This window comes from Acanthisitta chloris, unplaced genomic scaffold, assembly GCF_000695815.1.
Source record: "Acanthisitta chloris isolate BGI_N310 unplaced genomic scaffold, ASM69581v1 scaffold34351, whole genome shotgun sequence".
In the NCBI taxonomy this organism is placed as follows: domain Eukaryota; kingdom Metazoa; phylum Chordata; class Aves; order Passeriformes; family Acanthisittidae; genus Acanthisitta; species Acanthisitta chloris.
Window position 1 is genome coordinate 18,437 of NW_008656013.1, and position 22,640 is coordinate 41,076.

Below are 22,640 nucleotides of genomic sequence, written 5' to 3' on the forward strand. Positions count from 1 at the left end.
TTACAGAAAGCATTAATACAGTTCTTTTCCAGTAATATCTCAGCATTGTACAGTTTTTTTTCACTTTCCCAGTATGTCTATAAAAGCACAGAAAAGTTATCTCAGTGTGATTATTTGCTCTGTTTTCACTTTATTTACTTAGTGCTTTTAAAAGTTCTTCTCCTCCTTGTTTATAGCACTGTGAATTAGACAGAGTAAATCAGATCCCTGGAGACAATGTCCCATCAAACACAAAGCATCTAACCCTGTGCATGTGCACAATGCCAAGTTCCTCGTATGATATTTATGTGAGCACAACAGAAAAGATAATAAAACATCTTCAAGGCCTTTTAAAATGAGGTGCTTGGTAGGGCTATAAATACCTTCTCACCAGGAGACCCTGGGAAGCCAATTCCAGGAAAACCTGGTGCTCCTTTGTCTCCTTTTTCACCTTTTTGCCCAGGGAAGCCTGGTGTGCCTGGGGAACCTGGAACTCCAGGAAGACCTTTTTCTCCAGGTGTTCCTAGTAAGAGAAAAGGAAAAACAGGTGTGCCAGAACCCATGGTACCCTGGCAGTGCTGATAATGTGTTTTCAGTGTTGCCTTAACTATTCAGAGCTGTAAAAGCAAGTAAATTAACTTTTGGGAGTCACTCTCCAAATGGGATGTTTCATGGGGTGATAAGCTCTGCTGATGAGAGAAGGTCATAACCTTGGATTCAGAGCTCTTGCTAAACAGAGTTCTTGCTAAAAAATATGAACTGAATGAAACTTGATTTTTAGTTGAATACTTTCTAACAGGAGTTCAGGGACAAAAGGACTCATCTGTGCGTCATTTTTGTCCCTCTTGACCATCTCAGATTTCCACCTTTGGTTTCCTAGACATGAGGCCATCTGAATGGAGACAGAGCTTCCACGTTGAGATGTAAGTTCTTCTCCATTCTATTCCTTACCAATACCCTCCACAACAACACTCTACAGTTCATAATTAGCACTCAGTACACAACAACTCTCCAAACCTTTTAGAAGAGGTAGCATACACAGGAAGTTTTAGTGCAGTTCAGCCACTAGCAGAGACAGAGACAAGCAAAGAGGCACCACTTGGAAAACTGCCTACAACCAACACACAAATCCTGAATATCCAGCAAAAGGATTTCATGTGGAAGTTTAGGAGACCATCCTGATACTTGTGTACCACAATAGGACTGAAAAGGAACATTCCTAAATCATGACATTCAGTCACTGGTAGTGCAACTGCTGAGTAGATCTGCACCAGGAAATGTTCCACACAGTTCTCTCTCATGATGTTCTGCATTGACTCAAGGGAAGCAATGAGCAGAAATTCCTAGCAATCAGTACCTGGCAAACCCATTTCACCAACTGATCCTTTTTGTCCTGGAACTCCTGGATCCCCTGGGTACCCTGGAGGGCCCTGATCACCTTTTGGTCCTATGGACAACAGAGAAATGAGAGTCCCATTGGTTAATGAGGTTCAAAACACCCAAGGAACAGTCTCTGCTGCTGGCTTCAGACATACCTGGCTGCCCTGGAGTACCAGGTTCACCATCCCTCCCTGGAATTCCTGGTTCTCCATAATCCCCACGCAGCCCTTTCTCCCCTGCTGCTCCGTGGTCCCCTGGACACCAAGAAGACAAACACAGTGAGGTGAGTTTTATCCAAATTTACTGGAATGACATACTGGCAAGAAATCAGGAAGAGGACAAGAACACTTTCAGAAGACATGATATACAATGGCAGGCAGAGGGATTGGGCTGAGGGAAATGAACTACATGGTCTCAGTAGTTCCCTCCTGAGCTCTGCAGCTCTATTTGAACTAAAACTGTTACCATTTATTAAAAACTGTGGTCTAAAACTAAGACAAAACCAAACTCTAAGTGCTGCTGCTTGACAGTATGTGAGTGTTAGTTCCACTTATCCACAGTCAGAGATTAAAGTTACCTTTTTCTCCTTGATCTCCCTTCTGGCCTTTGAGACTGACCATGTCCATGTCCATTTCTCCAGGTTTTCCTGGGAGACCAGCTTCACCTTTATCTCCCTTGACACCAGGATCACCCTGTGGTCCAATTACACCCTTCAAACCTTGGCTACCTGCAAAAGGACAGTGCTGGATGTTACAGGGACTTACCAAACTCTGCAAAAGCACTTAGTAGACAACAAACTAAATTAGTTACTAATTCAAGTCTTGAGCACCAAACACCAAGCTCTGGAATATCTCCTCTGGAGGTTCTTATACTAGGGCTTCACAAGAGCTGTGTTAAAGAGCTGTCATGTTTTTCCCACTTCACAGCCATTCATTTTAAACTCTAGACACAACAAGGACAGGGGCTTGGCAGGAAAGCAGACCATTATCTGAAGGATTTAACTAAGACCTCTCTGCTGGCTTTTTCTAATTTCAAATACTGTACTTTTATGGCATCCCTACACCTAGCAAAACCTTATGCTGCTGAAGAATGGATCAAAACCCATGTCTTGGTGCCCAAACATGACTGCTCCTGGGAAATAGCTTTTCATACCACTTCTGACTTAGACGGAAGTTACTTGGCATAACCCACGCTTGGGCCAAGCATAGTCCTGATATTTGGTGGTTTCCAGCCTTCTCTGTTGGGAAAAAAAGGTGGATTTTACGACTTTCATTTTGAGAAAATCCCTCTCTTACCTTTTTCACCAGGTAACCCGCGATCTCCAACTGGTCCAGGAATTCCTGGCAATCCAGGAGTTCCCATAACTCCCATTTCTCCTTTCGGTCCTGAAATCGAAGTGAAAGAGTGAATAACAGAAATAAAGCAAACAGTGCAAAGGAGCACAAGAAACAGAATTATTTACTGTCTATCATATTGGGAACTGCACTGCTTAAGGAACAATGGGGCAAAGAAGATGATAAATCTAAGACAGCCTGATAGAGAAAACAGCAGTAAAAACAGTGTTATGAAAAACACAATAAAACAGTTTGTAATGGGTTTTGGACAAACCCTTAAAACTTCCTATTACAGCAAACAATGCTGCCATTAGCAAAGATAACATTGAAACATACTCTGTCACTGAAGCTGTGCAGAATATTTCTTTATTACAGGCTAATTCCTACAAACTGCTGGATTGGATCCACCAGAGGACTTCAGCAGCAGCTCAGTTACATGTGCACAGAGCTGCTTCGCTGACCTCAGCACATGTGTTTTCTCAGGCTTGGTCTCTTTGATGGATCACATGGCTCTCTGCAACTCCCTGGAAACATACTCTGTCACTGAAGCTGTGCAGAATATTTCTTTATTACAGGCTAATTCCTACAAACTGCTGGATTGGATCCACCAGAGGACTTCAGCAGCAGCTCAGTTACATGTGCACAGAGCTGCTTCGCTGACCTCAGCACATGTGTTTTCTCAGGCTTGGTCTCTTTGATGGATCACATGGCTCTCTGCAACTCCCTGACAGGGTTGGAGAGAGGAGAGGTGGGGTTCCAGTAGTGACAGGTTAATGGATGGACTGGATGACCTTAGAGGTCTCCTCCAGCCTCAGTGGTTCTAGGATTCGATGAATTCCTGACTGAGTGAAAGGACATGCTACCACAACTTAACAAAACACTTGTCAAAGATGCTGGTTCCTGAGGGAAAAGATGTTTACCTGGTGATCCTTTCAGCCCAACAGCCCCCTGAGGTCCTGGCAGACCAGGTAACCCCACAGAGCCTGGTACTCCTGGCTGGCCCTGGCTGCCTTTGTCCCCTTTTGGTCCTGGCATATCTAGACCTGGAACACCAGGGAAGCCCCTTTCTCCTTTGATTCCAGGAAATCCTAGGAAAAACAGAAGATACAGGGTTAGTCCTTACCAGAGAATGAGGAACACTGTTGGCAAGCAGATCTGACCTTGTCCACCTGCGTTTCACAAATTACATGGCACAGAGAATGAGGAATCAAAGGCGTCTGCAGGAAATGAGCACCAGTCCTCATTTCCTAGGAGGGGCTTTGAATGTGTATATAGTACCCACCAATGACCTAAAAAGACCAAACAAATGGCAGGTATCTTCTCAGGAAGCCTCATTCTGCATCCTGGACCAGATGAAGGAGGTCCCCCCATCCACACACATCGGCCTCACACCTCAAAACAGTTCACAGGCAACACTTTTACCAGTGCCAATATCCACTTATGCCAAGATTCCTCTCCTAAGCACCACCATGGGACTATTATTCTCTCACCTGGTGGTCCCTGAGGTCCTGGCTGTCCAGGGGGTCCTGGCGTTCCTGGAGGACCCAGCCCTGGAGCACCTGGAGGGCCTTGCAAGCCTTGGACACCTGGGAGGCCAGGGTCACCTGCAGGGAGAGAGACATAGGTTGAGTGTCCTTCAATGCTGTTTGACATCTTGTTTGCTGAAGATGTCAGAGAAGGTGCTTTGGAATCTAGTGGCAGACCAGACCTCATCCAGCCTCTTACACATCCAGCCTGGGCTTGGAGTGAGGGCTGTTCTTTGCTGCCAGCATTTTCTGCTGGGGGGTGATAGGAGAAAACAAGGAGAAGGCAAAGGGGAAATTCCCCAAGGTATCAGTATGGTATTTCAGTGATGAATAAACCTTTTCACCCTGGCAGTGTTCAAAGCCAGATTGGATGAAGCCTTGAGCAACCTGGTGTGGTGGGAGGTGTCCCTGCCCAGGGCAGGGCATTGGGATTGGATGATCCATGAAGGTCCATCCCAACCTCAAAAATTCTATGAGTCAATGATTTTTGCTGCATCTACAGGGGAGTGACTTCCAAAAGAAACAGAAATGCAGAGACCTTACCTCTGAATCCTTGCTGGCCAGGTATGCCTGGAAAACCTTGCTCGCCTCGTAAGCCAGGCAGTCCTGGACTGCCCTTTTCTCCAGGGATTCCACCTGGGCCAGGGGGGCCTGGCAGCCCCTTAGGGCCAGGGAGACCTACACCAGGTTCACCCTAGTCAAAGAAACACAATAGACAGGTAATCAATACATCAAACCCAAGAACTCATTCACTCAGTGTGTTTCAGCCATGCAGGACAGAGCTCCACACATGACTTCAGGGAGAGCTGGAAGTGTTAATGCCAAGCACTCATCCATCTGCTCTGTCCTTTTGTGTGCACAGGGGGAAACATAAGATGGAAGACAGTTTGGCAAACATTTTCTTTTCAAGAGCAGGATCTTTGCATACATTGCTAACGTGGGCAATCCGAGGTAACAAGGGCAGCAACTGACACCTACCTTTTGACCTTGTAAACCTGGAACACCTGGCAGACCATCCAGGCCAGGGGTTCCTGGAGTTCCTGGCAGACCAGGTGAGCCAGGCTGACCTTGGAAACCTGTAGAACAAAACAAAACAATGCTCACATCATTACTGTCTCTGCCTGTAAGTGACCTCTACTGTCTCTTCAAGCCTCTGCAACTGAACTATCCACGACCTCACAGGGATTCCTTAAAAAAGGTCTGTGTAGTTTTTTATGTCAAACTTCTAGGGATGTCAGTACTCAAACGTCCCAGCAAAGACTCAACTGCTGAGCTGTGTGCAGCACTTGGCTTCTGGTGAGAAATAACCACCCAGAGGAAGTAAATGCTGAGTGTCTCCTCTTCAATGAATAGCCTTGTGGGTTCATCTCCCACCTCCCTCATGAGGAACATCCAGTCTGCAAGACTGAGCTCCCAAAGCCTCCTTCAGAAAAGGCAACTTAATGCCTGGGGCATCAGCCTGAGAGATGGACAACCAAATCCATCTGTGAATCAACACCTTTTGGTCGCTGTATGTCTGGTGATGAGTCCTAAATGTCCTGCTGTAAGTTTCTGTGCCACAGCTGGCCCATGCCTCTGGAACTCAGGAAGGAACAGTCACAACATTCAGCAAATCACTCAAAGATGGCACTCATTCAACAGCAGCACATGCTCAATAAATGAAGTTTCTCTCTCAGGGAGTGGGAAATGCAGCACTTAGGCTAAGCCCCAGGAGAGTCATGGGGCAGAGCTGAATTTGAGGATGGGTCCTCAAAAGAAATGTCTTTGATGTGTCATTCCTTTCTTGCTGGCATCAAAGAGCAATTCTTTTCCAGATGTAATGGAATACTCTTCTGTTCAGGTTTGTGCCAATCCAGTCTCAAATGAACTAGAGATGGTCACAAGGAAAGATTTGCTCTTTCTCCTTATTATTATTATTATTTCTGACCCTTCCAGTTCATTGGTGTGTGGAACCATAAAAAAAAGTAATGGAGACCCACAAGAATTTTGGTGATTGAGGTGGCTGCTGAAAGCTGTCTGCTTGTTCTGAATGAGTAGGAGCACTAGGAAATGCATCTCCCAAATATCCACAACGACAATATGAACATTTAGAGTCCCTCTAAACTACATATGCATGTCCTGACAGTAGCCATGGAAGGAATACTAAACCTGTGCTGAGTGAGCTGGAATTCTAACCAAACCAGTCAGCTGTCTGGGACACAGCAGAGCTGTTAGCTCTGGCCTAGAACTGTTATGTCAGATATGATTTTGACCAACAACACACAGAGTTTTTAATCTCAGAAAGATCATCTCATCTCTCAGAACCCTCAAGAGCTGCAATGTGAAGTGTTGTACTGTATCACTTTCCATTCTGGCAGTAGCTTTGACACTGTCTGGAGCTGCACCACGTCACTGCACGAAGCAACTGTGTGGGAAAGAATTCCCATTGTGGGGCTGGTGGAATTTTGCCAGGGAAGTTTTTCAGCTGCACCTCCCAAACCTCATGCAGCCATGGCTTGATGCCTGTGCATGTCTCCATCCACACTCCAACTACTACAGCTCTGTTAGCTGGATAACTGCCTTACCTTTGGGACCTGGAGGTCCAGGGAACCCTATCCCTGGCTGCCCAACAGCACCTTTTTCTCCTGGCAGGCCAGGTCTACCTGGAAGCCCAGGGTTCCCCTTGTCACCTTTGCAATGGAAAACAAGACAGATGTTAACACAGATGTTAGCTTCTGGGGAACAGAACCTTCTGATCACCAAACCAAGATTAACAGGTTGCTGTACCTTGTGGTCCAGGGAAACCAGGTGGTCCAGGAAGGCCATCTGCCCCAGGAGGTCCAGGGAGTGGGACAGTTCGTCCTGCTTCACCCTTTGCTCCTGTGGATGTGAAGATATATTAAGTACAGGAAGTCAGGAAATGAAACAAGGGAGTTTCCCCCAGCCAGCAATGTTAGTTCCTCCATACCACTTCAGCTGTGAAGGTTTCTTTGCAGAAGAATCATAGGAAACTAGGATGAACCTAACATCTTCCCATTCGGCCTAACAAACTCTCCAAGAAAACTGCCCTCAAAGATTTGCAGTTACAGTGCTGAAAGCAAACACCCACTGAAATTAGAAAGTTTTTTTACTTCACTCTTAAATTCTGGTGATCCTCTAAGCTGTGCCACTTAAAGCACAACATCTTTTCAACTTTATTCTATTTTAAAGCATACTACAGCATTACCTGGCAGGCCTGGTAGACCTGGGCTTCCAGCAAAGCCTCTGTCTCCTTTGTCACCAGGTAACCCTGAAGCTCCTATGCCAGGAGGGCCAGGAAAACCTCTTTCACCACGTACTCCAGGGAATCCAGGCTGTCCAGGGGGGCCACGTTCTCCTTTCAAGCCAGGTGTACCCTAGGTTTTGGAAAGTATAAGTGTAGTTCTTGCCTGGTTGGCAAGACAGAACACATCAGTGTCTCTGAGTATTTTGTGACTTGGATTTAGCACAGCGCTCTGGAATGCTGAAGAAAGAGGAGCTTTATTACTGAGTTCAATGGAAACAGGACTAGGCTCCATGTGAAACAGCACATGGGAATCACACCTAGTGTGCAATGCAGCTAACTGGACTGTGTAGGTTATGCTCCCAGGGGTGGATCTGGGAGCACATGTGAGCTCCACATCCAGCTCCACATCTATATCAGCAGAACTCTGCCAGTGCAGGACTTTGAAGCACCAGTTTCCACAAGAAGGGAATATGCTAGAACAGAGTTGAATCTTGTCCTAACAATCCCTGCTTGGATAACTGCATTCCTTCAGTCACCTCCAAATATCAGCTGAATCATTTGCACTAGCTCTCACTATGCAGTGGAGAGAAAGGGAGAAAGAAACACAACTCCTGTCCATGTCCATGTGGGGGAAGGAACCTTGCTCTGCTGCCCTGAAAGCAGCAAGCCATGCTGAATGCATTGGAGTCAGATCACTTTGGGCATGACATGTGAAACAGAAAGGGTCAGAATCTGCCTCTGAAAGTCTGTTGTTGAAGGACTGTCTTCCTCACCAGTTCCTGTGGAAATGGAGATTTCCTCTGAGGAAGAATGTGCTACTCAAGGTAAGGCCAAGAGGTAGAAAACTGAATGGGCCAACAAACATAAAGCATGTGTAGGCACGAGAGGCTGAGAACCTGATCTGACAGGCAGAATGTACAGGGCAGGGTGTAAACAGAAACACACATACTGCTGTTCCTTTTGGACCCTGGGGACCTGGGAATCCATCCTTTCCTGGTCTTCCTTCTCTTCCAGGAATACCTGGTTGTCCAGGGAAACCACGATCTCCCTTTTCACCTTTCAGGATGGTGTCATAAGTGAAATCTCCTGGTTCTCCTTTCGCCCCAGGGCTGCCCATGAGTCCTGGAGTGCCAGGGGGGCCCTGAAAGGTTAGAAATTCAGGTGTCATCAACTGTCTGTACCAACATTCCAACTGATACAAAAGAAAACAAACCTGCAGAAGTTAAAGTGTAGACCCAAACCAAGGAAACCACTAAGTTTTTGACTGAGGAGGTCAAAGGGGAATATTTTCCACGACAGCGTGGATAAGGAGTTAATGCAAAGCTTCTTGTCTTGGCCACTTTGCCCTTTACCTTATCACAGGTGTATCATGCTAAAGAGTACCTATAAATTTGCACTACTTGCACAAGAACTGCAGGCCATGGCAGCAGAAAAATACTCTGAGTTTTACCACTACAGAAGTTCAATTGTGCATATTTATACAATAACAACATGAAGGTAAATGAGACTTTTTTTGAAAGCATTTTCAGAGTGAGTGTCTGCCCCAGCCTCTAAATGCTGAATTCCTGTGGCACTGTGGAACCCAATTCCCTGACACAAATGCAGCAAAGATGTCCCTGTGTTTCCAGGAAAATTTCTCATCCCAGCAGAAGGAATACTGACACAGGAAAATAATGTCATTCCAGTGGGGAAAGAGAAACTTAGCCAAACTTACAGGTTTAAATTGCTCATACAAGTCCCACCCATGGTTTGACTTCTTTCAGAACCTTTTAAATCTACTATAATATTCATCAGATATATTGACTGCACACAAAATAGAGTTAATTATCTTGCACAAAACTAAAAGGCTCCTTGCACGAAAGCTAAGGCTTAACTGAAGGCTCAAAGCTTCTCCCTGGCTAGTTCACTCCTGACATTCAGCTGATGCAAATAGATGTTTCCCTTCACTATGAACATTCCTAGATTCTGGACACTTGACACTCAGAACCAGTTGGTGCTATGAGAATCCTATGCACATGCTCAGGAAAGAGCTTTGTAAGCTCTCCTGGACATAAATTATCTGCCTAATAATATACCCATAGGATTTCCAGAATCTCAGTTTTCCCCTACATATATTCTAGGACTTTGGTGAACTTTTCTCTAAAATTTCAAGTGACTCAGAGCTACTCTGTAGTAATAGTGGAGCACAAACTTCATGGGCAGTGCCCACTGCTTGTGGCTGATGTGTGTCCTCCACTTGAACCTGAACCAGAAGCTGGTCAAGGGGAATATCTCACGAGCATTGGTGTGTTCTGGATCAGACTGTGTTGCTCTGGCAGAGACACAAACAGAACTTCAGAGGAAATAAAAGTATAAAGGTGTGGCAAACCAAATGTGGCAAAGCACGTGCCAAGAACAAATGCCAGACACCAAAAAAGCTTAAATACATCACGATTTCCTTTTCCTCCACTGTTTTCCCCATAGATCTCATTGATATTATAACACATTCAGTCACTGGGTAACAACATCTTATTTGTTGTGGTGGAAATAGACAATGGACTCATTCTTAATGAACTTTCATTGGCTGATTTCAGGCATCTAAGCTTTCTTTATACTCAAGGGAGAGAAAAAGATTCCCTGAGTAAGGAATTCTTGCAGGTGGGTTGTGTTAGCTTCTGAAGGTGCCTTTCTCTCACCTCTGGGGATAGAGGGAGTTTGAGAAATTCCAGTGTGTGTTAAAAGTGAGTGAATGGCATGGAGAAGTTATGTTGCCAAAAGGGATCAGCTAAAAGGAAAAAAACAACAGCCTTGAGGGTGAAAAAAAAGGTTTGGGAGGACTCAGTGTGCTCACACTAAGAGTGGTGTCAAACCCACATCCTACTCCAGAAATGTGTATGCTGAGGGAGGATCTGGCAGCAAATCACAGTGTACACAGGGACACTGCAGTGGACTCTGGCAAGGCCAAATGTAGTTGTGCTAGTACAGAGCTCATCCAGGGGTAATTTGTGCTGCATTTGAGACAGGTGCTATGCCCATGGCTGCTCTGCATCTGATCTCTGGCCTTAGTGAGAGCTGTGTCAACATCATTTCCCAGCAATCCTATCAGTACCCTCTCCACCTTCACAGCCTTCCTTTATTCCTTCCAAAGCACTTAGCTCTCCTGCCTCATAACTGTGTCTTACCAAACACACTGCACACACTTCCCAAAGCTCAGAGCAGCTGTAACAGCTAGCCCTGGAGTGCCTGCACTGCACTAGGTGGCACTGTCTGTCTCTCAATACATAGGTATCCAACACTGAAGAGTTACTGGAACAATTCACAGAAGGTCAGGAGAGACCTGCATCTGTTTGCTGTGAAAACCTACTCTTTACTTACTTCCACTGCTCAGCTAGCTCAGCCCAAAGTCATGTGTCCTGTGAGTTCATGGATAGGCAAACACAGACTGCTTTTTTTAGCCTCTCATAGCTGAACTGCATGCCTTCTGATTTATTTCATTAGCATTTTATCACAGCACAGAGCTGGTCTGTTTGCAAACAGAACTGTTGCACAGACACACTGAGCACCAGGTTTTCTGATCACATGCTTAGTAGGAGATGTAGCATTTGGCAAGGCATTACTTACAGGCACTCCTGGAAGGCCATCTAGTCCAGGTAAGCCTCTGTCACCCTTGAAACCTGATTGTCCAGGAAAACCTTATCAGAGAGAAAAACAGAGGGTTACTTATACATGTTTTTACAGACAGCTCATTTTATATGAATTCTTTGCAAACCTTCTCATGTCCATCCTCAGTTCTACCAACAAAATGCTGTGAAAGGCCTAGAAAACATGTGGGATGAGGAAGGGCTGAGGGAGTTGGGCTTGCTTAGCCTGGAGAAGAGGCTCAGGGGTGACCTCCTGGCTCTCTGCAACTCCCTGACAGGGTTGGAGAGAGGTGGGGGATGTGTGTCCTGCCATGGCTGCAGGGAGAGGACTAGAGGGAATGGCCTTGAGCTGAGCCAGGGCAGAGTCAGATTGGATGTGAGGAGAAATGTTTTCCCTGTGAGGGTGTTGAGGCACTGGGATATTGCCCAGGGAGGTGGTGGAGTCACCATCCCTGGAGATGCTGAAGAGGTGTTTGGATGTGACACTGGAAGATCTGGTTTAGGGTTTAGGGTTTCCAGCAGTGACAGGTTAATGGTTGGACTCGATGATCTTAGAGGTCTGCTCCAACCTTGATGGTTCTATGATTTCAAAGTTGGTGAAGCTGTCAGGATTCATGTGCTCATGTGCTGTATGGCTGCACTCAAACTCAGAAGCTGAAGATTCATTTGCCTTAGGAATGAATTCACCTTAGTATTTAGACAGATCACATAACCAATACTGTCTTGAAAGTACCTGAACTGTATTCGCTTTTCTGAACAGCCACTAGAACAAACACTAGGTACAATAAAACTTGATGCTTGTGGTACTTCTCTCATATGGTGGCAGAAAAGTTATGGGTTTTTTGGGGGGGCACAGAATTGGGCACATATGTATGGTGAGTGTCCAATCTGGACACACAGGCAAATGGTTCCCACATTATTTGCCACTGGCACAACCACTTGTGAAAATTTTTGACCCACAGTTTGCAAAGACCTTTCACTGTGGCAGATTTCTGCTTCCTTGGCAATTGTTGGTGATCTCACTGGAAATTTGCAATCAGGCCAAAAATAGGAATATTCCACCCTCATTCCATGAGTTTCACAAACAATTTTGTTATTGGGGCAAAAAGTCATTCATTTCATCCTGTATGCTGCATTTTTAGAATTTAGTCTAAATTCTAGTCTAGAATTCTAGTCTAAATTCTAGTCTAGTCTAATTTTTGTTCATTCTCAGGTAATTAATGAGTTTTTACCTGCTGGACCTGGTGGCCCTTGTGGTCCTGGAGGTCCAGGAGGTCCTACTTTATCACACAAGGCACAGGCTTCACCTTTGTCCCCTGAAAAAAAAAGGAAACAAAAAAGCAAATGAATAACAATGAAAAGATTTAAGACAACTGCAAACAGGTCAATTGTCCAGGGAGGTGGTGGAGTCACCATCCCTGGAGATGTCTAAGAGGTGTCTGGATCTGACACTGGAGGATCTGGTTTAGGGTTTAGGGGTTCCAGCAGTGACAGGTTAATGGCAGGACTCAGTGATCTTAGAGGTCTCCTCCAACCCTGATGGTTCTATGGTTCTAGGTGAATTCAGGGGCAAATGTCAATCTAATACACTTCATGTTGAAAGAATAAAAATAAATGTGCTGCTTCTAATTACAAGAGAATTTATCAGCAAATTGATGTTCAAATTTCTGCCACTTTTAAAAGGAACTGCATGAAAATCAACATGAATCTTATCCTTGGGATCCTATTTAACAGAGCAGTTAACATGGACCAGGCTGAAGGGGATCAAAAAGAAGAAGAGAAATGTTCACTGGGTATAGAGGAACTAAATAGATTAAAGTAGAAAGAGGAGAACCTCTACAGCCACTGGGATTCTGCAGTTTGGGGAAAGCAGTGAGCAGATGAGATCAGGAAGGACCAACCACCATGTGAGCGACTGCATCTCGTTTTCTAAATGTCCTTTCAGTCAGTGCTGCTAAGGCATGTGGGGACAGTCCTATTTAAAGGTGACATTTCAGCTGATGGGGACAATCCTATTTAAAGGTGACATTTCAGCTGAAACTGTCCCCATGGCAGTGATTCATTACCCATTTTCATTCCCCACTCCTGTGCCTCTCTCTGATTCTGCATCTCAGAACTCACAACCAGCTCAATTTACACCTCATGGGGCTACACTCAACCCTTTCTTCCTTCCCTGCTCCTCTTCCAGCCTTGCTCCCTCCCTTATCCCTTCCCAGCAAAGTGTGAGTTGAGTGAAAGGCACGAGAAGTTTGTGTCACACAACTCAATACACAGTAGATTTCCTTTACTCACCAGAGACTCAAGAAACTTTTTCCATGGCCACAAACTACTTATTTAACTACCTTTGAGTATAGTTTCTCTGGATTCAGCCTGATTTGCTCAGCCTCTTTACACACCCAAACTCCAGAGTACTGAGCATCATACTTGGAAAGTATCATTACCTTTCTCTCCCATCTCTCCTGGGAATCCATCCCTTCCCGGAAGTCCAGGAGTTCCTGGTGCACCAGGCTCTCCCTGCTGGCACTGATCAATTCCATCTGCAATGCAAATGCAACAAAGAGTATTTCCTTGGCAAGTGTAGGATTCCATCACAGAGCTGCATTTATGGATGTCACCACTGAAACTTTGCCTATCAGAAATGGGAAGTCAGGGCAGCATTTTACTCTTATATTTGACTGGCCTGGAAACATTTACCCACAGTCCTGCACTCTGATTCCATATGGACTGCATTGCTCTTGCCCTGAGAGCTCCAGATTAAAGTCAGGCTCCAGCAGAACAAGGTTAAAAACAACTTTCACATCAAATCCAACTCTGTGTGAGTTTTGGCTAAGAAAAATACTGTGAATGAAAAACTGCTGGTTTGACCCTGAAGAGAATGGAGAGTATTGACACCTTGAAGAAGTTCATTACGTAGGTTTTCATAGCCTGACTTCTCTTTTCAATTCTTTAGGAAACTTTCTAGCTCAAGAGCAGCTTGTTAATAGCTATTTAGCTCTTCATACTGATCAAGCTTCCCAAAAACAACTTCATGTGCTAGGAACTGAAATAGGCAATAAATGACAATATGTAGTAGGTTTGATATGAGCATATAAACTGTGATTGTTCTGTTCGATGATATGATGCAAGTTCTGACCCAAAATAATATGACACCTTTTTGGCCAAAGGCAGTAGTCAAAATGCTAATGTGAAGTTTGGAAAACAACAGTTAAATGACAACAAATTCTTTCCCATTATGCACTTGAAAAAGAGCTACAGGAGCATCTGGGGAAGGAGCAGAATTAAGCAATGACAGAAACTTGTTGTATGAGAAACAGGAATTGCTCTTACTTCCAGGACAAGGTAAAATTTAGCTATTTAATTCCACATTCTTTGTGCTGGGTTTTGTGCTGCTTCACTGGCAAACACAGCAACAACTAGGGATCTCCAACTGTTTTGAAGAAAGTATTTTTGGTTTAGGGATTCCACAGAGAATAATGTTTATTTCAATAGTTTTAGAGTCCCTAAACTGTTGTACTAGGGATATCATTCTTGATGTTGGAATGACAGTTCAATTCACAATATCAGTGTCACCTATACGAAAGTTTGCCTTCACTAACAGAGCTAAAACCTCCATCGTGAGGAGCAATTCAGCACAGAACAGGTTCACATGCACTTCTGCCATTGCTCCATTGCATTGCTTCTCCTTAAAACTGCTGCCACAGCCCAGTAATAAACAGCTCTGTAATGGTGTTGTGTATGTGCTACTAGTATTATATTAGTCACATCATTAAGCTTTTCATTTCTCTACAAAGCTTGTGCTGACCCTGACTGAGGGGGTGCCATCCCTGCCCATGTCAGGGCGTCAGAACTGGGTGATCTGCCAGGTTTCTTCCCACCCAAGCCTTCCTGTGACCCCATTCTCCTCTGAGACAATTTCATGTCACAATGAAACCTTCAGTCAGAATAGTGCCTCACACTGCCATTCACCCCTGTTACACAGACATGCAAATTGCCATATTGAACATCTACCTTTGGTGCTAAGAACAACATCAGCATCTGTTTGGTTTTTTAATTTAAAATCTACAAATACCTCTAGGTTGGCACATTAGGGGACAGAAGAAACCAAGATGTGATAAGGTCAATTTTAAAAACGTTTGTTCAGCACAGAACCCTTGACCCAGTGAGGAAACAAGTTGCTTCCTGCATTGTGGAACAGCTTTCACTTGGTCCATCAACCACTCGAATGTGTTTCTTCAATGCTGTAGATTATAGCTGATCGTAGCTTCTATCATCTTTTCTCTTTTTTGTGTGCATTTTTGAGTCTTCATTGTGAAAAGCAACCAAGGGTTTTACCTACCTGTTATGCCTGGAGGTCCTGGTGGCCCAGGCAACCCCGGAGGGCCTGGGAAACCATCTCTTCCAGGGGGTCCAGGTAAAGGGAATCCTGGAGAACCCTTTTCACCTTTTTCACCTCTCTCTCCAGGGACACCAGGTGACCCTACCATGTGTGGAAGTGGTCGACCTTTGGACAGAGTCAAACACACATGAAGATGAGACACATGAAAAGACAACAACATTATCAACACATTCACTTCATGGGGTTTCCCAGAGACATGGGGAAATGTCAGTGCAAGAGAGACAGAGGACTGTGTTTTAATCACTGGTGGCTGAAAAAGGCAATATTTGCAGGCCAAAGAAATAACCTTTATTAGATCAAGTGCTACACTAAAAAGAAAAAAGTCTCCAGGAACTACTTTGATCTAATAAGTATTGTTGCTATTTCTCCCTGCAAACCTTGATTTATTATATTTATGCAAACACAAAAAGAGTTGAAGTGAGAGCAAAACAGGTGATATGACAGCAGTTAAGGGGAAGATTTCTCAGGACTTTTCAGCCAAAAAGAACCACAGGAAAAGGGTGAAAAATTCAGGGTCACGATTTCATACCTGGAGGTCCTGGAACTCCTTGTGCACCAGGGAAACCTTTAGAAAGAGTTTTCAGTCAGGCAGTTAATTCAGCAATGCCAATGAACTTTTAGCATATGTTATGCAAATTAACATTACACACTAGTATAATTCAACACACTCTGAATCAAACTTGAAGTTCAACAATCTCTATCCATCTGCAAGCAACACACTCAGGGAGAAGGACCTGCTAGATCCCAGCTTCTCTAGTGATTTGTCTGGCTAAGGTCTGCAATGGGGAGAGTGGGAAAGGGAATGCTTGATATACTTGAGATTCAAAATTGGCTACTGACTTTTATAAAGGAGCCTCAAAATTCCCTGCACTGTTATCTTCTTTGTATTTGTGTTGACTTCCATATTTCTTGTATAATATCACTGGATTATTTAATTGCCAGAAAAGCAGTAATGACCTGAAAACACTTCAGTCAGAAACTGGAACATTACAGTGTCATACAGAGCTCCTGAGTCCACAGCTAGTACAGCTTTCATTACCTTCAGTAAGAAAACTAAACTTAGAACTCAGTCAAAAAAACAAGCCAAAACCTTACCTTTTTCACCCTTTTGACCTTTCAACCCCGGCAAACCCGACAGTCCAGGCTCTCCTTTTTCACCAAAGGTGTCTACTGGGCCAGCATCTATCATCTGAAGCAGAGGACAAAGACCAGGACACTAGAAACACATCTGTGCCCTCATTTGTTTCTCACTGCTCTTGATCTGATGGCACAGAGGTCATTTTGGTTTGTAGTAACAAGTTTGACCAGTTTTGGTTATCACTGAAATCTCTTTGATAAGCAACAGCTGCTGTGAGAGAGTTGTAGCTGCTGAGGAAATGCCAGAGAAAAGAAACATTTCCTATTCTACCAAATTCCTTCATATCAGTCATGGGATTAAACGGAGAGTGTTTATAGCATCTTCCTCAACAAGAGGAATCAGCAACTGTGCTGTGCATCACTTGTCTTTCTTGGGTTTTATTCCAATCTCTCTCTTCTTCTGTCCTGGTGGACAACAGGCTGTCCATGAGTCACAGTGTGCCCTTGTGGCTAAGAAGGTCAATGGAATACTGGGATGCATTGGGAAGAACATTGCCAACAGGTCAGGGAGGTGATTCTGCCTCTCTGCTCAGCCCTGGTGAGGCCACACCTGGAGTGCTGTGTCCACTTCTGGGCTCTTCAGGGCCAGAGGGACATGGAGCTCCTGGGGCAGGTCCAGGAGAGGACAAGGAAGATGTTGAAGGTACTGGAGCACCTCAGTGATGAGGAAAGGCTGAGGGAGTTGGGGCTATTCAGCCTCAAGAAGAGACAACTGAGAGGGACCTCATCAATGGATTCAGGTCCACGAATGGGAAGTGCCAAGAGGATGATCAGACCCTGCTCAGTGGGGGAAACCAAGAAAACAAGAGGCAACAGCAAAACCTGATGCCCAGGAAGTTCCACCTGAACACGAGGAACTTCTTCCCTGTGCAGTCACTGAGCACGAAACAGGTTGCCCAGAGAGGTTGTGGATTCTCCCTCACTGGAGTTGCTCCAGAACCATCTGGACCCAACTCTGAGCCATGTGCTCTAGGGTGGCCCTGCTGGAGTAGGGAGGCTGGACCAGATGACCCACTGTGGTCCCTTCCAACCTCACTGAGTCTGTGATTCTGTGATTCTTGTTACCTGCCTTCATCATTATTATCACTACCATAACTACTAATACTAGTAACTTTATTTCAATTAATAAATCGTTCTGATCTCAACCCAAGGGTTTTATATTTTGCTGTTTCCCCTTTCCGTGCCACCTCGGGGAGGGGTGGGGGGTGCATGAGCAGCTGTGTGGGACAGCTAGGGTTAAACACAACCACTGCCAGGCTGACAGACTTACTCTTTGAACTCCCTTTAGATACTTTGGATTGACTGGCAAATGCTTATTACGCTTTTCATAGTCAAAAATATTTGAAATCCATGTTCTTCGAGAGCTCCTTCCTGAAATTTCAAACCACTTTAAAAACTGTCTCCAACTTTTGTTTCCATTAAGAAAACATGAGGACATGACTGATGAGAATGAGATCAGGACATGCACAGTGTCTCTTTTCTGCCTCATTGTTTGACCACTTTGAGTTTCACAAATTTTACTTTATTTTAAGTTTAAAATGAAAGTGTTTTATTTCACTTACCCTTCCTGGAGGTCCTGGATAACCTCTGTCTCCTTTGTCACCCTAAATCAAAATAGAATTGACATGTTAATTCCAGACCAGATTTTTCTTTCCCCATACAATTGGATTTCCTCAGTAAATGAACTCTTGGCTACAGATTCATACAACTTCCAAATGCTAAGCACCTGGACCACTACAACAAGCAGCTTCAGTAAGTCATTTGTGGGTCTGTACTGGTTTGCATTATGCAAACTGGGAAGAACACTTGTACTTCTGCTGGCTGAGTAAAGAGCAGGTGAAACAAAGCCTGCCTGAGTCGATTCAGGTGAGAGACCTAAATTGGGGATCGCTACATCACCTTAACTCTGACTTGGCACAGTCTCTGAGTGATGACACAGCTTAGCAACACATTTAATATTGTCTTCTGTGCATTCCTTGCTTTAATGCTCAGCTATGAACACACGACATGAGCTCTGAACTCATTCTGTATGAAGAGAAGTAAAAGCTGCTGCTCCTCACCTTGGTTCCAGGCTCCCCAGGTCGTCCCGGAACCCCAAAGCCTCCAGGCAAACCCTGTGAGTAGAGGAAACCAGGAAAGACAGAGTTGGATCTCAACCTTGGCAGCATTGAAGCCTTAAATTTTCAAACCTGTCACTAATTCACTGAAAGCAACAACTTCCAGCAAATAATTCAGAAGGCTAGAAAATATCAACCTTTGTTCTGAAGGTAAGGAGCAGTACTGGAGATTCAGTGAAATACGTACAGGTTCTCCTTTGGGTCCTGATTCCCCATCTTTTCCAGGCTTTCCCTGTAAAACACAAGTTCCACTCTCAGTAAACAAACAGAGCCACATATGTGTGATTTCTAAGACAGTGAATGAAATATTAGAACCAAACAATTACTCTTTCTGTGCATCAATCCAAGTGTGCTAACGCAGCCAACAGTGTGCAGGGCACACAGCAGGCAAAGTGAATGCCTAGAGCTTGTGTTACTCAACAGCCTACAACTTCACTGAAATCCTGCAAATCTGTTCCCAGATCCAGGAAGAACAGAGTGATGTCCCTGTCGAGGAGGCTTCAACACAAAACATATCATCAGCACAGGAAACTGGAACCAGACCCAGAATCTTTTCCCTTTACAGCAAACCCTTTCTGTGGGTACATTTCCAGCCTCACAAAACATTTATTCATAGACACTTGGTGGGTCACTCCCAGCAGAAGGTTTGGAGAGTGGCCCTGGATTAGACTGTGTGGGAATCTAGGGGTAAAAACCACTTCCCTGAAATGGAAAGCTCTAATTTCAAATCACAAGGCAGATGATGAGCTAGAACCCCAAACTCTCCTCTGGAGCAAATTTGTATCTATTGGACCTACAGAGTGGATTAGATTCCCTCGAGGTAATCAACAGGTTACGAATGACCTGGAGGGACTAACCTACTTTTCATCACCCCCTTCCTGCACCATGAAGGACAGTCCTGCTGGCTTGCAGCCTGACCCCTGGAGTTTGGCTTTTGTTTGTCCCAGTGCTCAGACTGTGCATGCAGCATAAGCAAAATGAACATGTCCCACAAACCCCAGAAAATGTATATCCCTGCAATATAAAGCAGCAGTGCATGTAATTCAGTCTAAAAAGTAACCCCATCAGTTTAGGTCCAAAGGTTCTGTCTAAGACAATGCAGCTGAAGAACAAAAATGGCCCAAACCAGGCAAATGGGCTGCCAGCACCTCAGTGTGCAGCTGTGGGAGCTTACAAGGGTTACAAGTAGTTTTCAATGATTAATTAAACTCTGACTGCAAAGTCAGGACAGTCTTCCACAGCACACTGTGCTCAGGATGGATCACAGAGTGTCAGTCCACTCAACTAGAACATCAGGCCTTAACATCTGTTCATCTTTCAAGCCTTCTCTTCATTCCAGAAGTAGCTATGATTTCCCGAATAGTTACACATAAAATGTCCTAGAAACTTTGTTCAGGGAACTCTGCAGAAACCTAAAGCTCTGCTCCTGAAAAATTCATGTGGTTTGGTTGTCTCAACAAGCTCCAAGCCAACATCTCTCCATTCTTCCAGAGTCAAACCCTCATTTACAGTAAGGTGAATGTACACACATGACGGCAAAGGTGATCCCAGCACATGTCACATCGAACAGAACATTTAACCTTGAAGCATGGTAGAAAGGAGGTTTCCTCTTTTACAGATCCAGATTCATAGCCTATAGTTGTGTTGGGTCTAACAGTTTACAAACGCCCACAACTTGAGAGACTCAGAGTTGCTTAGAATACTCTAGATATATTGTAACGTAGACAATGTATGATGTTGCTACCAGGTCAGCTATGACAGATTCAGAATGAGTCATGCAGGAGTTGTATGGATGAGACCATGACATAGGTCAGATTGGGCAGATGGAACAGACCTTATGGCCTCAAGCATCTATAGCCAGGCTAGAAACCAGCAAGCCAAAGTATTTTCCATCTAAATTTTTTTGCCCCATTTGTCACCAGCTCTACCTTTGTCAGCAGCTCTACCTTTGTCAGCAGCTCTACCTTTGTCAGCAGCTATACCTTCAGGCTAAGCAGGTTTAGGTTGGCCACTGCACATGAGAATACTTGAAATAAATTCAACACCTTCCACTTTGCTAAAGGCATTCCTACACAGTGACTTGGTTTGCTTTCCTTTTTCTTCTGTTCTGGGATGACTTAATCTTGCTTCAGCTGGGATCAGTGCAAGTTATGCCTTTGATTTCAGCACTGTGAGCTCCTGTTAAGTATCTTCAGTTATCTGAAACATGTTGCATACTAACATCACTGCATGTTGTTACCACCTTGACTTGCACATCTGTTCTACAGCCAAAGTTGCTTGTTTTAAATACCCCAAATTTGCTGTTTGACTGGTGGTTACCAGGCTTAATTAGCTTAAGGAAACAGCACAGTAACTGCAGTGATGGTGCTGCTGAAGTTGAGTCATGGTACCAACAAAACTGAGCATACTCACCCGTGGGCCAGGCTTCCCAGGCTCACCCTTGTCTCCTTTCAAACCTGAACCCGGTATTCCCTGGAAAACAAACATTCACCAGGTTGAAAACACCACCAAATTCCAAAGGAAATTTGCTTTTATCTAATAGCTACAAAGACATTCAGTGCCATTATCAGATTCTTCACAGTCTTTATAGTAGCAAAAAATGCTGCAGGATACTCACTGGGAATCCCTGTTCACCCTTTTGACCTGGATCACCCTAAGGAAATCATAACAAAAAAAGAGATTAGTAAACAAAACCTTAACCATTACTCATTTAGGCTGTAAATAATTTACTTCTTAACAATGGCAGAAGCACTTTTAACCTTCTTTCCACCTTCAGAGCTATGCCCAGTGGTGTGATATGCAAGAAGTGAGACAAACACGAGTTGTGAATCCATTTGTTTCTTTTACTAGTATATATTGCTTAGATTGCCTAATTCCATGACTGAAATGTTCATTAGCACTCAGATTTCATTAATTCTGTATATGAAAAGTCCAGCAAAAACTGCTTGACTCAAATTTTTAGAGTATTTTTAGCATATCTGTCATTGCTGCAATTATTGAAGCATTTACCATTTATCCTGCCTGTACTTTTCAGAGAAACTCCTAGGGAGACAAACAAAATTCAGCCACGAAGTGAAACAGGAAGAAATGTTTGAAAAATTTGCTCTAGGGGACTTCATATTTTCTTTTTTCTGTTTTGCTCTTGTTAGCCAATTCCTGTGGATAATATATTAACCAAGAGTACAAGAAGTGCAATCTCTGAAGGTCTCACCTTTTCTCCCTTTATGATTTCACTCCCTTTTTCTATCATGTGTGGTGCTGGTCCTGGGGGGCCTGGAGGACCCCTTACTCCTTGTTCTCCCTGTCAACAGCAAAGCCAGGAGAGTCCATTGAAAACAGCACTGGCACTGAGGTCAAACATTGCTAACACAAGAACATTAAAGAGAGATACCACTCACTTCAGCCAGAGCCAGGGTTGCACACATAGCTACAGAGGTCTCTACTCTATAATGGGCTACAGACCTGAAGAAAGTTCTCTGAATCTCCTCTTACAGTGAACGTTGATTAATACCAAATATCAGGGACATATCCCATTAATCACAGTAACAGTGAAAATGTTTTTTGGTGTCTCCTTTAGGAAGAGGATTAGGAAGAGAGAGGTCTGGTACAGAAGTCAATGCCTAAAGGAAAATATTAGTCAAATTTCTTAGTGCTCCAGCAGCTTCACAACTGTCCATGAAGCCCAACTTGAGGATCATAGAATCACAGAATCAAGTGGGTTGGAAAAGACCTCCAAGATCATCAAGTTTACCCTTAAATTCTATGATTCTATGAAGTCCAACCCTACCGTGGTGACTAGACCATGGCACTAAGTGCCACATCCAGACTCATCTTCAAAACCTCCAGGGATGGTGAAGCCACCACCTCCATGGGCAGCACCTTCCCATGGCTGATCACTCTCAGCAGA

At 44.3% G+C, this 22,640-nt stretch overlaps 1 protein-coding gene across 1 annotated transcript in view; it reads right to left on the minus strand.

Moving 5' to 3' along the window:
- COL4A1 (collagen, type IV, alpha 1) overlaps window positions 1–22,640 on the minus strand; it is a 48,182-nt gene that overhangs the window by 17,213 nt on the left and 8,329 nt on the right. Inside the window, exons 12-36 of the mRNA XM_009084153.1 lie at window positions 21,945–22,034; window positions 21,351–21,386; window positions 21,146–21,205; window positions 18,921–18,965; window positions 18,677–18,730; window positions 18,179–18,220; window positions 16,575–16,668; window positions 16,009–16,044; window positions 15,420–15,584; window positions 13,525–13,620; window positions 12,316–12,399; window positions 11,064–11,134; window positions 8,413–8,604; window positions 7,425–7,593; window positions 6,986–7,078; window positions 6,784–6,888; window positions 5,198–5,295; window positions 4,763–4,913; window positions 4,184–4,297; window positions 3,614–3,781; window positions 2,655–2,744; window positions 1,937–2,086; window positions 1,515–1,613; window positions 1,337–1,426; window positions 363–502 (exon numbers count right to left, since the gene is read on the minus strand). Coding sequence (XP_009082401.1) covers window positions 363–502; window positions 1,337–1,426; window positions 1,515–1,613; window positions 1,937–2,086; window positions 2,655–2,744; window positions 3,614–3,781; window positions 4,184–4,297; window positions 4,763–4,913; window positions 5,198–5,295; window positions 6,784–6,888; window positions 6,986–7,078; window positions 7,425–7,593; window positions 8,413–8,604; window positions 11,064–11,134; window positions 12,316–12,399; window positions 13,525–13,620; window positions 15,420–15,584; window positions 16,009–16,044; window positions 16,575–16,668; window positions 18,179–18,220; window positions 18,677–18,730; window positions 18,921–18,965; window positions 21,146–21,205; window positions 21,351–21,386; window positions 21,945–22,034 — 2,532 coding nt within the window. The remainder of the gene's footprint in view (window positions 1–362; window positions 503–1,336; window positions 1,427–1,514; window positions 1,614–1,936; window positions 2,087–2,654; window positions 2,745–3,613; window positions 3,782–4,183; window positions 4,298–4,762; window positions 4,914–5,197; window positions 5,296–6,783; window positions 6,889–6,985; window positions 7,079–7,424; window positions 7,594–8,412; window positions 8,605–11,063; window positions 11,135–12,315; window positions 12,400–13,524; window positions 13,621–15,419; window positions 15,585–16,008; window positions 16,045–16,574; window positions 16,669–18,178; window positions 18,221–18,676; window positions 18,731–18,920; window positions 18,966–21,145; window positions 21,206–21,350; window positions 21,387–21,944; window positions 22,035–22,640) is intronic.